The sequence below is a fragment of the Acanthisitta chloris genome, unplaced genomic scaffold, assembly GCF_000695815.1.
Source record: "Acanthisitta chloris isolate BGI_N310 unplaced genomic scaffold, ASM69581v1 scaffold17091, whole genome shotgun sequence".
NCBI classification, from domain to species: Eukaryota; Metazoa; Chordata; class Aves; order Passeriformes; family Acanthisittidae; genus Acanthisitta; species Acanthisitta chloris.
This window is the reverse complement of record NW_008656669.1, coordinates 6,223-23,553: the sequence shown is the minus strand read 5'-3', so window position 1 is coordinate 23,553 and position 17,331 is coordinate 6,223. Positions and strand designations below refer to the sequence as shown.

The 17,331-nt window shown below is 48.5% G+C and overlaps 1 protein-coding gene across 1 annotated transcript in view; it reads right to left on the bottom strand.

Annotated features, from left to right (window-relative positions):
* RPH3AL (rabphilin 3A-like (without C2 domains)) overlaps window positions 1-16,116 on the bottom strand; it is a 28,629-nt gene extending 12,513 nt beyond the window's left edge. The window contains exons 1-5 of the mRNA XM_009084424.1: window positions 16,040-16,116; window positions 14,573-14,716; window positions 12,496-12,625; window positions 9,035-9,121; window positions 338-512 (exon numbers count right to left, since the gene is read on the bottom strand). Of these exons, the coding sequence (XP_009082672.1) occupies window positions 338-512; window positions 9,035-9,121; window positions 12,496-12,625; window positions 14,573-14,716; window positions 16,040-16,116 (613 nt within the window). The remainder of the gene's footprint in view (window positions 1-337; window positions 513-9,034; window positions 9,122-12,495; window positions 12,626-14,572; window positions 14,717-16,039) is intronic.
* Window positions 16,117-17,331: the final 1,215 nt, after the last annotated feature.

Genomic DNA, 17,331 nt, shown 5'->3' with positions numbered 1-17,331 from the left:
TGCAGACAGGTGTCTGCTTCACGGCTCATCCCTCCCTTGGCAGTCCCAGCAAAACTGTGGGGGCTGCAAGGAACAGAGGAAATCAGGGGTGGACTGAAGGACAGGGAATCCAGGAGGACTGGGTCTCGTTTGGGCCACTAATGTGCCCTTAAATAACAGTGAAACCCAAAAAAACCCCATACCACAGCATAAAACCCCAACACTGCCCATATGGGAAACACACCACGCCTTGCTAGCCCTCACCTCTAACAGTTAGCTGTTAGCTGAATCCTGCTAGCAACAGTAGAAACTAGGTCCTGTTCCCACCTGCTTCCTGGGCACGGAGCAGACAACCAACCTTTTCCCCTGGCCCAGGTGAAGGATCTGCTGGTCCCGACACTCTCTGCCTCTGGCATAGTTGGCTCGTTCTGCCAAGGCTGTGGGTGCAGCTCAATGGGTTTGCTGCTGCTCTTCAAAGGTGTGATGTACTTGGGCAGCCCTTTGTAGAACCATGCACCAGATCTTTTCCAAACCTGTCAGAGACAGAGACACAGCACTTTAAAGCCTGGGTTTTTACAGTGAGAGAGCATGACTATCAGGAAATGAGCTCCCCACCAAGCTTGGCTCAGCCATTCCCTCTGAGCTGCCTTGACCACACTCAAAGACTGGAAGGTAAAGCCTGTTGGGAAAGCACAAAAAGAAAAACTTTCTGGAGACAGCATGCAGGTGCCATGAGTGGCAATAGACTCAAACACATGCTCTGCTTAGAGTAAAATAAACCCTGCACTGGCTGGAGGAGCAGCAAGCCCTGCTGAGTCTCTCCTCCTGGGCCAGGTCCCTCAGCCTGGGTTGCTTAACTTCTGAGGGAGTCAAAGACCAGTAGCAGTTGGGGAATGGGACAACACAGGTGTCACCTCATGCTGTACCAAATGGCACAACCTCAATGTTCATCTCACAGAGCAATTCAGGCCAAGCAGATTATTTAATGAGCTTGAAACCCCCAGGATGAGAAGAACAACACTCAAATAACCTGAACCTGCAGCAGGAAATGGACTGCAAGCACTAAACTGTAATATCTCCTGTAAGAAAGGCCTCTTGTCTCCAATTCAGTTTTAATGCAGCTTGTGATGAAGGCTCTCTATTAACTATATTTAATATAAAGTCTGCTGTGAGCCAGAGGAAGGGAAAAGGGTGGCAGCTCAGACAAGGAGAAATGGCCCCTACAAACCTAATTCATTTGTGCCTCCCAGCAGTCTAATAATGAGCTAATGAGATAGCCAGGGCAGAAATAAGTTAATATAGTAAAAATATAATTTTCTATTTCATGCAAGGGGTTGAAACTTTGCACTTCTGTTCAGAGTGAAGGAGATTATCAGCATTCCCACCCCAAGCTCCCAAAGTGTTTTACAGACAGTATCACCATGATGGCAATGGGTGCAAATGCAGATATCCCTAACTGCAGAAATGCACTGAAATTTGCATTTAGAGCAGTGACAAGACCTGGCACCCAGGAGTTCTCATACAGACACAAAAAGCAGGACACCAGCAGCTCTGTTTCACTGATGGGAGGAGATTGCTCAGCAGGTTGCCTGGTTCCTAGCCCAGAGCCATCAACACAGAGAGCTCAGATCTCTGTGTTTGGGGTCTTGAAAGCCAAGTGAAGGTGTTCTGAGTTCAGAGGGGAAGCTAGTAGTGTGGTTTTTAAAAGAAGAGCACCCAGCAGAAGAAAGCAGAGCATTGCTGGGACTCAGCACACACATCAGTTACTTGAAGAGTGCACGAGACACACTCGTGCACCACAGTAGGATCCAGAAACCAGAAGGTGAGAGCACCCTACAAATACACCAACGTTTTCCTGCTGGGTAACAACCCAGCAGGATGGTGAGTCTGTCATCCAAGCAAAGAGCTGGGAAGCCAATTCCCCAAGACTGCACGTTCCTCTTCTACAGAGGGAGCCTTGGCAGGCAGGACACTTCCCTAGCTTCTTCACCACTATGCAAACAGCCAAAACAGAGACCCAACCAGTCAAGGCACAAGCTGACACAGCTCCTTCTGTCCCCTCTGCCAGCAGTGCTTGGTACAGTGTGTACAACAGCACAGAGCAGTGCAGCACAGAGACCCTGGAGGAACAGGCTCTGCTATCCCTACAAACTCGAGAATCAGGAAATGCAATGTTCCTTAGACCTGGGACAAACATCTCTACATGGAGCTTAGCTGACTGCAGCTCAGATAAACATGCACCAAGCAGGAGCTGCAGGCTGGGCAAGCCCTGGTCACCTTTGTCTGAGGAAGGCTGGAGGCCTTGGGAGCAGCAGGAGAAGAAAACTGCAGCAGACAGGGGGTTGAATGCCTGTGCCATGGCTTGAGGAGGGCAGGTCATCCATCCCCTGCTGCACACTGGGTGTGCTGGATCACACATACCTTCCCTGTATAAACTGTTGGGGAGGAAACAACCCTTTGGTGCAGTTGCTCTCTGAACAGACCTTGCAACATCTGTAATTTAATTTGAAGCACTGGAGAGACCTATTATCTTCAGGCGAACTACAATTTGGGCACACCATAAAACCAATCAGACACAGCATGGATTGTTGGAACAAAGGCTGGTCACCCCCAGGTTTCTCACTACCCCAAAGCAAGTCGTTACAGAAAGAGTTAATGATATAATACACCCAGCTCTGATGTGGTAATACTCGTATAAAATTGATTCTCTGCATACATATTCGCTTTAAATTGGTGCTTCTAATAGAGTTTGGACTTCTTACAGCAGCATTGAAATTGTTTTGAGATCAGCTCTAAAAGAGCTGCAGCAGGATGCTCTGCCCTGTTTGAATTCAGTCCCTCTGCCCTGCCTGGTTAGCAGCATGGCCCAGCCCAAATGATCCCAGATCACGTTCTGTTCTGCACACAGGTCAGTTTTAGCATCCATGCATCAAAACAGATCGATGCTGCTGACTGCCATCGATGGCAGCTCGATTGATCTCAAGAGTGGCCTGACAGCAAAGTTCTTGCTTGATTTTAAATTCAGAAATCTGTAACTGTGCTTCAAGAATAAAACTTCTGTTTACCAGCAGGAACCTGCTCTTTCTTAGGAGGAGAGAATGTTGCTCCCACCAGTCCTGTTGCCACGTTAAGGTGAATTCTGTTCCCCAGGGCAGCCTAAGTTTGGGTGGAGCTGGGATTTCACCAAGAGGGACAGCCAGACCCTTCCAGTCTCTTGAAACAACCCAGCATTAAGGAATATTGATCATCCCTTGCTCTGAGTGCTTGACAGAGGGGAATAAAGAGCAGTACCTACATTACCCCAGAGCAGGATGTGGTGACCCAGCGTGTGGCTCGGGACAGAGCAGCCACACCACCATTCACCATCTGTCCCTGGTCCACTGCACTCAAACTGTCCCAAACAAGACCAAAATCCATGCTAAATACTGACTCCCTTAGGCTCTTCATCCTTCTGCCTTCCCTGGCACCTAAAGCAAAGTGGGGGAGGAGAGCTGCTTTAGCATCACACTCCTTTTTTTATTACTTCAAAGCAATTTAATGGTCGTGGCCATGACAAGTCCAGAGAACTCAATGCCTTTTATAACCCTGAAAATGCTCCTATCAAAGTTGCATCAAGCCATCATTACAGCTATAGGATGAGACTCACAGAAGCAGATGCTTATTTTATTGAGCACTTTCAAGTGCAGCCTGTAAATGGGACCTAACAGAGAATCACTGGGCCCTGCTGAAACACATGTTATTGCTCAAACTTCTCCGAGCACACAAGTGCTAAAACAACCTCCTAAACAGGGAAAACATGAGGACTTGCTGATGAAGGAATGGGATCACAGCTGAAGGAAACATAACAAACACTTGCAGCCCCCCCAGAGTTCGCTTCACCAAACAACACCCCAACAGGGATGCTTAGAAAGGATTGTGCTTTACCACCTCCTGCTCGTGCCTGTTTTCACCCTGCAGCCTCTTTCTTTGCTGCAGGCTGAGCGGGGTGAGAGGAAAACCACCACCTGTACCCTCCCATGCTGACACCAGCAATACTCCTCAGTCTCCCAAAAGGTGTGGAAGCAGGTTCTCGTGGGCTAGAGTGAAAAGGCCCCTGCAAATGCAGCCACCCCAGGAAGACCTCTCTGCCTGCACACAGCACATGCCCACACACTCACTTTGTCCCAGCATTCTGCTACAGCTCTGGCATACTGCAAACCCCTGGCAGGGAGAAAGAACCAGCTCTCTTCAGCTTCGTTATTTGCATTCATCTGCTTTTCCATAACACAGAGATTTCCAATTACATTATTTACAGCAATCTGTTGTCAACTCCCACATTCAGCACTTGAGGACGAGGAAAATTAAAAGGCAGTGAAATTACTATTCGGAGCTTTGTTTCCGGAATAGCAAAATCCATCGCACCCCTGACCCTGACGTTTCTCAAGCTGCAGTGCTGCCAGCCTTTCAACGATTTATCATTCCCCTTTCAATCAGACCTCTCTTTTTTTTTTCTCTCTCCCTGTGGCTCTATTCTAGAGGACACTATTTTGAGTCTAACTACTTGCTCCCACCCCCAAAATAATACGGCAGAGGCTATTGATGAGTTCTTTCAATTGCAAACAGGTGCACATCGCTTCGATTCAATCCAGATTCACCCAAAATAAACACTCCTCTCCATCGGGATGGGGTTTTTTTTTTTGGCCAGGAAATCATCATGCCAGGCAGGAATAACCCTGGGCTATGTTGCTTTAGAATGTTCAAAATGCTATGAGTGTATATGTAAAAAGGGAAGCCCTGGGGGCAAAAGGGGAGGAGATGACTCTGTTCCTCTAGTGCAGTAATCTCCTTTCCCTGCATGGTTTACTGTGATAAACTGAGAAATGCAGCCAGCCATGAAAACACTGTTAAGTGAGGGAGAAGAAATTAAAAGGGAAGTGAAGCAGAGGGGGAAAATTAAAACTTTTAACAGGTCCCTGGTAGCTGACACTCCCTTTCAGATTCGCTGGGGTTTAAAGCAAAAAAAAAAAAGCTCTCCCCCATCCTCCTGGAACTGCTTTCATTATTGCTACAATTTTGGATGTGTCAATTCAAATGGAAATGTGCACAAATGCTTCCAAGAGGATTTTAATTACAATGATAGCATCGCTAATTATGGATATAGATGTAAAAATATATATATAAAGGGGTAATTCAGGAAGGTGCTTTGCAGAAACTGGTGGTATCAGTCAAAACAAGGCTGTGCAGAGAGTGAAATGGCTGAGCAGGGATTTGACAGAACACAGCAGGTCCCAGTTCCTCTCCAGGTCAGGAGGTGACAGCAGGCTTGAGCCACACATGATTCATTCAGCATAGGCACTGCTGCCCAAGCTGTTATCAAGCTCACATGCTCTGCCAGAGGCCTGGCAGCAAGGAATCATCCCACATACCCACAACTGCTCCTCCCAGGCCAGTGCTCCTCCTCTGACAGCTGCTGCAATCAGCCTGTTTCACTGGAGGACCTGCTCCCTTTCTGCTCTGGACTCTGACTCCCATGGGTGTCTCCCTGCCACATCAGCAAACAGGCTCACTGCAAACCCACAGCCAGTGTTTGCTGCAGCCAGGATTAGCATCCTGATCTCCCCACGGGATTCCATACACATGCAGGGACAGGACTGTCCCAAGGAGGATCAGCTCTCTGTGCTGTCTCCAGAATGGCAATGCAATATGCAAAGCCAAGAAAGGCAACACAGCACATGAAGGAGGGAAGAAGAGAGATTTTTGCCCTCGAAAGTAAATGTGGACATGACTGAATTTGGTTCTACTCTTGCTTGCAGGGGCAAAACAAATCACTATCCATATCTGCTTTAATTTCACTGCCCTCAGAAGATACTGGAAGGGAAAACGTTCACAGGATACTGGAAGAACAAAGGGGTTTTCCATAGCAAACACCTGGGACAAGTGGCATCTCCAACAGGCCAGTTCTGGCCTAAAGCAGGTGAGGTGGATCTTATTTCAGGAAGAAGAGCTGCACTATTCATGCAGGGGTGTCTGCTGGCCCTTGGGGATGTTCTCTTTGCCAGCAGGAGCATCCAGGCTCTGTCTTCTCCCAGCTATGAACACAGTACTTTCCACCCAGCTCCTCCTGGCCCCCTGGAGACCCTCACCCTGCGTGTGCCCATCATGCACAGCAGCTCAAGCACTGCCAAACATGCTGCCCTGCTTCTGGATGACCTGGATGCAAGCAGCAGGCAGAATCCATTAATCGCCTCCAGTCTCCAGAAATAAGACAGTGTCAGAGCAACTTGTTCCTCATCACTATGCAGCACAGCCTCCCCAGTGGAGGTTTTCAAGGAAACAGCAGCAGAGAACACCTCTGAATGACTGAGCTTGGGATTCCCAAAGGGATCTGTGGGCACCAAGCACTTGACTCCAGCTGAAAAAACTGATGTAAACACAGCTTGATACTTTGGTCTTCATTTTGACCCAGGCAGAGTGATGACTTAATCATAACTGAAGCCAGCACAGATTCTGTCCACACAGCAAAAGGAGATGACTACCAGATGTCACTAAACTTATGCTAGCTTAAATCAAGCCAACCCACAGGGCTAAATAACCATGAGAGAGATGGAGGGATGAAAGCTTTAGCATGTATGAACAATGCCACACACTGCAGCTGTTAGCTAGTATATGAGAATGTCCAACCACACCAACCTGGCCTGAGATCCTGGTGGGTCTGAAGCCTCACGTGCTCACACAATGCATGGCAGAGACCAGAGGGGACAATTACTGTCTGAGGTTCTCCTCCCAGCCAGATGACACTGATTAACTCTAGCCAACATTATTTACTCCACTCAGGTTTCCAAATGACCTCCCTTTCTCACTCCAGTGCCTGGCAGTCTCTAACAGAGTCAAGAGCTTCACAAATATCATGCCCAAATAGCTTGAGCAGTGGTTCAGAAAATTAGGCAGTGATCAAAGTGCTGATGTGGAGGGAATCACCTCTCTTGGAAACACCACAGCTCATCACATCACCTGGGGAGAGGGACTCCATACCAGCATCAAGTACTCACCTACCACAGGTGGCCAAGTTTAGGGGTCTGACAAGTTGGGAGGTGTTGCCAGAGCTCTGTGGCCTGGGACCAACCTTCTTTAAGTGTGTATTTCTTTGGCTAAAGGAGAACATTGCTCAGTCACACCGTGCACTGAGAAGGCAGGATGATATTGACCTTTTACTCCATCACACAACTCTAAGTGCTCCAGTGCATTCCTGAAACTCTGTCTGGACCCCAGGAAATAAAATGGGGCCGATACCTACTCACCATACATGGGATTCAGCAGTCAGACAGAAATGAGACTATCTGATCCCAAAGAGCAGACATCCATCTGCACTCAGTGAGAGCAAACACAACCTTCAGCAAAGAGCATGGCCAAATGGGTCTGGTCCAGAGCAGATGGCAAGACAAGACAGAGCCAGAGCACAGAAACAGACAGCAACAAGGAGCAGGTTGTGAACACAAGCTCTTAAAAGAAACCTGTTCATTTAGTGTGTGCCCAGTACTATCATGACACCTGAACCAGCTTCAGGGACTGCACTAGGACCAGTCATCAGCCTGAGGCCCAAGAGCCTCATCTCTCCTCAGACACTCAATGAAGACCAAAGCCTCTCATCAAAGCCACTTTCCAGGCAGTTATTCTGATTTGCCTCAACTTCCTTGCACTGCTTGACATGCCTTGAGGCTTCTGCTAATTCTCAATTTCCAATTCCCCCAAACTAAAGGCAGAGCATGTGAGAAGACAAGAGGGGATGTATGACTTGATGCCTGGCTGCATGTTCACAGCAACCCTTCCAACCTTCTCCAGTTCAGGGCACCAAACAGGAAAGGAGACAGACCTGAACCAACCTTAAAGAGAATTGCAAAATCAAGCAGCAGCTTAGGGTTGGGAGGTAAGATGAGGCTATATTTTAGTTAGTCTAAGAAAGAAAGTTCCATCCATTTTCATTAGGAAAGCACTTTGGCTGGATCTCAGGTTTCACAGAGAGAGTGAGCACTGAAGGTTATTGCACTCTCACCACTGGTCACATGTAGCACATACTGAACAGGTTAATATTCTTCTTCTCTGTCCAGTGACTAGGGAATGCTCTCTGGCTGCTCTACCCACACTCACACTGCTGCTCAGACAGCAAAGACCAACAGCATCTGTGTCTCCTTCACCTTACCTGAACGTGGACTCTGTGAGTGCTCCCACACAAACAATCCCCTCCAATGCTAAAACCTAAATGATGCTAAGTTTCAACAACTAATACAAGAAAATTTCAGCATCTCTAACACCTGCACAAATGCTCTCACTACACTCCAGAAATTGATTTAGCAGAGCACCCAGGTTATACGGTCGGTTGCACTGGTCAGAAATAGCTGCACTGGATTGATGTTCAAGGACCACAAGCAAAAGGCCAAATTAAATTGATGGGAACAAGCGAAAATCGTTCTGTAATCACAGAACAAATTCACAGACTTCACCATAGATCTGTGAGCCCTGATCTTGGTGAATGCTGGCTGGCAGACAAGAATTGAGGCAGGCCATTACTTTTTTTTTTTTGCAGCATAAAGTCAAGGATGAAGGATATAAAAATTTAGAGACCTGCATTAGAAGTCTCACACAGTGGCAAGTTATGGGATTTCGCAGGCAGGGAGGAAAACAGATTTAAAAGCTGCAATCCTAGTTATTTTTAGAGGGAGAAATATTGCAGTTATGCTCTACATCTCTGAAGTTGTATTAGAGAACCAGTTAACCATGTTTATTTGCCACAGAGCTAGGAGGAAAGGAGTAAAAGCTAACAATCTCTTTATGGCCATAGCTAGAAAAATTCCACAAAGCCATCCAGGCTGCAGGTGCCTGTGTGGTTTTTTTCCCTCTTCACAAACCAAAGTTAGCACCACTGTGTGTGTTTGAGCCTGCCTGTCCTCCAGCCAAGCCTCCCAAATCTCATCCCAGGCTGTCTCCCAAGTGTCCAGGCACAGGGAAGAGCCCACACGTGCTCTGCACAGACAGACAGGTGAATGCTGCTGAGCCCCATCTCTCCACAGCTCTATTTTACCTCTCTCTGTTCACTGCAGATCTTGCACAGCCAAAGAGGACGTTTCTGGGCTCCAACAGTTTCTATTCCACACTTGGTACAAACTTTCTGAAACAAGGAGAGAGAGGAAAAAAAAAAAAAAAAAAGAAGAAAAAAAAAGCGGTGTTAGCAACTCCTCATAGCCACAGAGAGCCCTTGGGAGAGAGAAGGCTGAGAAGTATCTGTCCAAACAGCTCTGTTCTGCTTTCCTTAGAAACCTAAGCATGGCACGATTTTCCTATTTATCCTGGAGAACCATTGATTGCAGGAAGCTGCTTCAGGTCAATATGGGCATGAGATATCTACAGCAGAGCCTCTGACTCCAAAGCAAGAACACAACTGGACAGGGCAAATCAAACCTCATGACCCATAGGCATATTTCCAGAGTGCTTTTTTTTTTTTTTTTTGTTCCTCTAAATAAATCCTAATCCTGTGGCATGAAAAGCAACTGTAACCAAGTCCAAGTGCAAGACTGGAAGTCCTCTCCTCCCTTCCCTCACTCATGTAGCTTTAAAACCCACACACTCACTGCTATTGATTTGTGGATCTTTGGGAAGTGGGCACAACTGTGGCTACACACATTGCCTGATAGTGCTGCACAGCCCTTATTGCTGCACAAGGGAGCTCAGCTGGCATTACAAGCCATTTACAGCCTGAATCACCCAATATTATATAATGAAGCTGATGCCTATCAGCCTTGGCATACAGCTTGAATGAGAAATTGGCTCAATTCTTTGATCCTGGAGAGCAAAACCTTGCTGAGACACATGAGAACTTAATCTCCCCAGGTAAGATCTTACATATGTCCCTAACAAGGCTGTGAACCAGCAGGTCTGTGGTCAGGGATGAAAGTCTCAGTGGCTCACTCAGCCCTCACAGTGCCCAGATTTGAGTGGCAGAAGGATGGTACCTGTGGCATGAATATTGCATGAATAAAGGATCAAGTATTTTTGGTCAGTGTAGCCCAAAGACAGGTCTGTCCCCAATTCACGCTGCACAGAAAGGATGGAGGCACCAGCAGCTCCACAGAGGTTGGTGCTCTTCTTCATCTCACTGTTCCTGTCCTCATCCTCCCAGAGAAGTAAGGAACAACCTATTGGATCTGCTGCATCAATACTCAACATGGTGCTACCCAAGCCAAGGAGGATTTGCAGATGCAACTAGTAGACACCACCTGAACTAGCCCAAATTCTCCTCTCAACCCAAAATTTGAGGGAGCAGCCCAGTCTGAAGTACCCTCAAAGATCCCAGTTCCCACTCAGATAGCACATTCAAACGCTCCCTCTAGTGGAAGTTTCCAAGTGATTTTATTCCTAGCCATAAATTTTGAAAATTCCAATATAAACCAGGGCTTTCCTCCTCCCTTTCTCTGCAGACGAGCTGGAAAATTGAGCATCACTCACAGCCCCTCAGAAGAAGACATAAAAATCAAAGGCATTAAATGCAGCCTCATTCCTTATTAAATACAAGACAAAGCACTTTCTTCTACTCATACTTCACCTTTTATACATGACACTGATCCTCTCTGCATGGTAAATGCCAAGTTGTGCTTTGTCTAACTACTGCTGCTGTTAGCACATATGGATTTGCATACATCTTTGTCTTGCCATGATGCCTTTATTTCTAAGATCATAAAAAACAATATTAAAAGCATTCTTCATAAAGCAGAAAGTGGCATTTCGAAGATCCATTAGGCTTCAAGAAATGCAGAGCCTCTATTCAGCAGAAGGGACTTGCTGGAGCTAAGTCCTTTGCTATGTTTCAGATGCATCATTACAATCCCTGTTATTGGACTAAACAGGCTGCAATGAGATGGTAACAGAACAATTCCAGCAAGAAAAATATGAACTTTAAGAATCCATAATTCCCTGACAAATTGCTTATTGCATACAGCACTGCATGAGTGATGGATATCCGTGGACGAGAGGGAACAAGCTGAAAGTAACAGTTCAGTCTGTGCTTTGCCAAAGGGTTGACTGTTCCCTGAGCTCACTCCACAACATTAAAAAGCAGTAAGGAGAGAAGCCCAGGGCACCCAGGCAGCATTGCCCTGAGCTTGGCACACAGCTGAAAAGTGCAGCCAAGCTGAAAACAGCTACAAAATGCATGCTGGAAAAATAGTCTCCCCTGAAATCAACCTGGATATGAATGCTCCTGAACTGCCCAACAGAGTCCAGACAAAGAGGGAATAATCATTTTTTAAAAAAAGGAAAAAAGCCAGCCCCTCTGGAGTTTTCTGGTCACAGAGCCTCAGGCTCATGCTGTCTAACCAGCTGGGGGTTACTACCTGCAGCTGCAAATGGACAGGGCTGGGAAATGTCTGAATCAGCTTCTGCTTCCTCAATAGTGCACAGGGCTCAGAGGAGGGAGGTTGGAAAGCCCTGTGGCAATGTGACCTAGCTGGCTTCCGACAAGGTGAGAGCAGAATTGCCAAGGGAAAAAGGCAGGAATAGAGCACATCCTGTTATTCCACATGCTTGAAATACAGGAAGCAGCCAGCCGTGTCCTGCCTGTGGTCCAGCCCTTTCTTCTCCACAGGCCATGAGCACAGATCCTACACTCACAGCTGACCTGCAGCTCCCATTCAAACCACACCTTGCACCTCCCAGGGCACCACTGCTGCTTCCCTCCCCACCCTTTGCTAAAAGGCTGCTTCTCCCCTGCTTCTGACCCAGGGGCTCCAAGATTTGTGTTTCCATTCCCAGTCACTGCCTTATCTTCTTCTGCCTAATCCCTGTCTCAGCCCAGTTACTCCTGCTAACTGGAACCAGTGGAGAAACCTACTTGACATCAAAGGCAGCACAGCTCACATCAGCTCCTGGGCCCATGAGTGTGATGGAGGGTCTGGCTGCATGGGCACCCACCTCCCTTTCCTCTCCTGCAAGAGCTCTAAGCCCAGCAATGCTGCAGCCAACCATGAAGCAGAGCAGGTCCAACTCCACAGGACATCTCCTCAGGGCAGTGACATTGGTGCCAGTACCCAACAGGGCCAGAGCCAGCAGAGGCTGCTCCCTTCCACCATCGAGTCAGAAACACTTCTGCACCCAACTGATACCTTCACCTCTCCACAGGCAACACACTGAAATGAAGGAACTCACAGAGGTGTCTCCCCAGGGAAAGATGGGCTGGGTGTGCAGGAAAACCAGTCTCCCAGCAGAGGCAGGATAAGGTGGTTGCCTTGGAGATGATCATCTCCACAGCAATACAGGTTAACCCCTTGGCTGCCCAGTCTGGACCAGCAGCAATCACCCCTGGGGTGCTGGCAGAGCAGGAGTCTCCCTGAAAACAGGTACAGCCTCTCAAGCAGCACCCACAACAGAGGCAGCCACTGACGCACAGAGCTGGAAACCTCCCACTGGTTTGGAACTTGAGGATGGAGTTGAGTCTGTCTCAGTCCAGACGTGTTACCGGGAGCATGCAGGAAGCTGTGTGACCAGACTCACCTTTTTGCAGTCCTGGCAGAAGACAGAGGTGCTGCCCAGCAGCCCCAGCAGCTCACTGCAGAGCAGGCACTGGGAGAGGCCGTTCCCCATCGCGTTCTTCCTCATGTTCTCCAGCCTCTCCACCAGGCGCCTGAGGGGAAGAGGCAGAGCAGAGGTCACAGCACTCACCTTGGAAATGGAAGCACCTGGTACTGAGGTATGCCAAAAAAACTGCTCCAGACTCAGCCTACCTCTGCTTCTTCTGCACATTCTGGGCCCCTTGCTGGGACCATATGTACTTTCACTTCAGTCTCTGCACTCTGTTCTCTCAGCTGGATTTTGGTCTTCAGGAAATACAAACCCCTGTAAGTTCATCTCTCAATGTTCACTGAGCCCAGAATAATCAGGCTGGGAATATCACCAGCTCAGCTACTGGGCACAGGGCAGAGACCACACACAAAGGGCTCCTACATCCTTCAGGAGAGCTCAGTGTCACTGAGGTCACAGTCTCAGCACAAAGATTTCCTGCCTGTAGAGCAGGAAATCCTTTTAGTGCTCAGACCAGGGCAAGTCAGACAGCACTGGGAAAGGGCAGAGGAGTTAGACTTGCCAAGCCCTCTCCATTTTTACATCTACTCCCTGAAAGCAGCACTGCAAGCACATGACTTGCCCACAGGCCATTAGAAGCAGGAAGGCCAGACTGAAGCCATCAGACCAAAATGAGCTTGGCTGCAGTATGGAATGGCAGTAAGTGCTCTCTGCCTCGTTCCACAGCCCTTCTGCAAGACAGGAAGCACATATGTATGCACAATGTCCATAACAGCAGAACTAGGGAAGGGAAGGAAGGCAGGAGAAGCAATTAGGATGCAGGATGTGGAGAGCAAGGCTGCTGTCATGAGATCACTGCTTGGCAATCTTCAGGCACCCGTTTGGAGATGGGGCAGTGACAGCCAGGCCATCCATCAGAGGCTGTGACCAGCCACAGCCATCCACGTGCCTGGCTCAGGGAAGAAGTGATCCTGCTATCCATGCAATCCCATCCTCATTAACACTAATGTCCCATCAACCAAGTCCCTACTGAGAGGAAGGCAAGGTCTGTTTGGAAGAGGTACTGCCCGTGGTGATGAGGTCAGACTGCACAGCCAGACTGAGTCATCATTAGTGGATTTATGATCCCTGACTTTGGCACAAGAGAACTCCCAGGAGTTAACAAAGGCATTTCAGGGAATGCTCCAGCACGGGAACAGCAAGGATATTGCTTGTTGCAGCTACACCAACAACCACACAGGAACAAGCAGCCCCTCAGGGTCACTGGCTGCTGCTGCTGGGTTCTCCCATTTATCACACAAACATCACTGTCAGTTCTCCTTAGCACTCACAGGGAAGTGGAGAGGCAGGAAGCTGGGCCTGCTGGTCACAGGCTGGGAGTCACTGGGGTTTCCTGTCTCAAGAACACAAAACACTGCCAGGAAATGCTGCAGGGCTGATGAACTCCCCAGCTTTAAAGGTAGTAAGTGTAGGACAACCAGAGACACAGTCTAAGGCCAGACCTCCAGCAGGACTGAAAGCAAATGGAAAACTGCAGCAGCAAAAGGATGCCTGTAAATTAAATAATTCAAGCCAGCAAACACCATCCAGAGGGCTCAGCCAACTAGAACATAAACTCATTCGCTGCTCCAGGCAAAATCCCAGGGGACTGGCGTGGACAAGGGAAAACCTGAGTGCACTGCCAGCAGCAGTCTGTGAGCCATCCATCCACCAGCACTGGGCACAGCTTGGCATCTTCCCAGCCTCTTCCAGAGCCACTGGGGCAGATGTCTTAGCACAGGCTGCATTTTCCAGGGACAGTGTCAGGGCTGCAGCCACAGCAAGCCCCAAGGCTCAAAGAAGGCATAAGGTTTAGGATATGGGAAGAAGGAAAACATCTCATCCTTCCCAATGTTCATCACCTCCAAACAAGCAACACGGGAGGGGAAAATAACTGACCTAAGGGATGCTCTGACTGATGGAGGCTGAGCTCAGGCAGCTGGGAGAGCCACTCCTCTGTCTGTGCTGACCTTTCCTTTGGAGGGAAGGGGACAAAGGAATGTGACTGTACCCAATGCGCTGCTGCTCGATGATGTCCAGTTTCTCTGCCTTGCGGATGACTTCCAGAATGACCTCAAGTTCCTTTGAGCTCAGAGCCTGCATCTTCCTCTGCTTCTCAGTCTGGAATGTGTGCACTGACCAGCCCGTCTGGAGCCTGTGGGAGAGGGGTGGAGGGCAGAATTCAGCTGTGAAAGGAAAGCACAAAACCCCTGCCCTGCCCCATGGGCCAAACCTGCCAGGCACACAGACCCACGTCAGCCTTCCATCAGAGAGATCTGTTCCATGACTAACACCCAGAGCAGGAGTCTCCTCTCACTGACCACATCACCACATCACTCCTCCAGCAGCACTAAGTGCTGTGCTGTCTCTCCCTGCCCTCTTCCCTTTCTGCTCCAGTTTGTATTCCACCACTCCAAGCCCTCACTCCTGTTAGCCCATAAAGAAAACTAGTGCCCTGGGGCTGGCTCTCCTGGGGATACCTTTGCAGAGATGGGTGCTGATGCCAGACACCACAAATGCCAACAGCAGACTCCCAAACTTAGGGATTACCTGCACTCTGCTCCCTCCTGATCACACATTTCTAAGGTCCTCAGTTTGAACACACAAATCACTGGGCACGCTTGGAAATACAAATTGGGCAATTTCCTCCCTTGGTCTAAACCCAGGTTCACACAAGGACTTTAACAAGCCACTTCCCTCTGTGCCTCATATACAGCCGCTGATGCTTCTCCTTGGCTCACTTAGCAACAGGCAGGAGCTTTCACAGCTCAATTAATTACCATTCAGGAGAGGTTTAGAGGTCAGTGGATGAAGTTATGGCTGTTAGCAGAACAGAGGGCACTCTCGGGCACAAACGTCTTACTGAGGCTTTGAGGCACAGGCTGGAGAAGTGGCAGTGGTGTGCACTGTTCATGGTCAGGCAGTCCCCCCAAAACACAGGGTATCCTCCTTTTTCCAACACTCTGCAGCAGCAGGCTGACCCCAGGGGTTCAGACAAATGCAGAGGTGGCAGTGGCAAAGTACTGGCTGCCAGAGAAGGAAAGGATCCAAGAAACAAATGCAGTTCCAGAGCTTGACTCATCTCCATCCTTTTAAGTCTTTAGGTTATGCAGTAATTTTAACTTCAGGGGGAAAATGAGATCAAGTGACAAGTTCCTAAAACAAAAGAGTGCTGGCAGCTGGGGGATGCTATCAGTTATATTTAGGGTGCTGCAGAGATAAGGCTTGGAGGCAAGCTCCTTTCTTTCACCTTGGGGAGGGCTGGTGGGATGGACTCCCACTGCAAACTCTACTGCAGGTTGGCAGCTCCAAGCAGCTCAGCAGGTTCCTATTCCACCCCCACAGGGTACAGAGGGGTCAGCGTGCCAGGCAAACCTCTGCCTCCCAAACAGGCTGTGGATGAGGCCAGTGCTCCACATAGATAGCAGGAAACCATTCAGGCTAGAACAGAGGCTGGAAAGAGAGGAAGAGGACTCACTTGGCACGCAGTGCCAGCTGCCGGTCGTTGGGGCATACCCACTGGCCCGTCCCGCTGCCGAAAATCATATCAGCCATGGTACAAGGAGAACTGGCAGGGATCACACCTGTAAGAAGCAAACACCAGCACTGAGCACAGCTGTCACTCCACCTTCAGTAAAGTACAGGGCAGCACTTTTCAGAGCTTTATGAACCATACCCAAGGGCCACACTCCTGGCAAACAAAACGGAGGCGATTTGCTGGCACACGGTGGAAGGAGACAGACTCTCACCCACAGACAGCGATAAAAACATGCCATCCTCCTCATAAAATATAGGCCAATAAATACCTTCAAATACCTTGAAGGCAAAGCTGGAAGTTTAGATTTTATGGAACTCTCAAAAAAAAAAAAAAAAAAAAAGCCAGACGCTCTTTGTCAGCTCTGATTTTTCATTTCAAACTAGAGAAAAGTGTTGTCTGTAGGAATAGTCTCTGCACCCCCATCCCTAGAGCCCCAGTGCTGCAGCACTGACAGAAAGCCACTCTAAAGGACACAAAGAAGGTAGTTGCCTTTTTTTGCACCTCTTAATGGGGTAACAAACAAAAACCCACACAACAATCAGCACGAATAGCGGCAAGTCATTTTGTTCATTAAAACTGCCTCCATAATAGTCTGATATTTATAACTACAACCTACAATAGCAGCTTGTTTGCATTCTCTGATGCTTAAGACAGCACCTCTTGCTGCAGCTCCTGTCCCTGGCATGGTCACACCGGTGATTCCTTGTATTCAGTCACAATTAACACTGAGCTGATCAGCAAAGGCAGCAAGAACCAACTTCCATGTGCCCATGGGAGAAACATCCCCAAAAGAGACTTTGCAGCTAAGCAGATCTGAGTTCTCCCAGCAGCTCAGGTGAATAGCAAACACCAAGGGACAGGCACAGCCAAAAGATTTCAATGACTGCAAAACTAGACTTGATGTACTGAGCTTTTAACCAGCTGGATTTGTTCTGCAGCAGAGCAAGTGTCTCACAAGTCCTAATGCATAAATTTCCAGGTATTAATACTTACCTTCCCCAGAACAGACACTTGCCAGCTTTGAAACCATACCTGCTGGGCAGAGATAACGTGTTTAATGTTGGCTGGCAAACACAAATCAGATACAATAGAGAGGTATATCACCTGCCAACTGGGCTGTAGCTCCCAAGAAAACACATGTTCCAGTCTCCATCCACAGAGCACACGTAGCCAGCAGTGCCTGTGGTTCAGCATGCTGCACCTACTCCTGCTATCTGCTGCTGCCACACAGA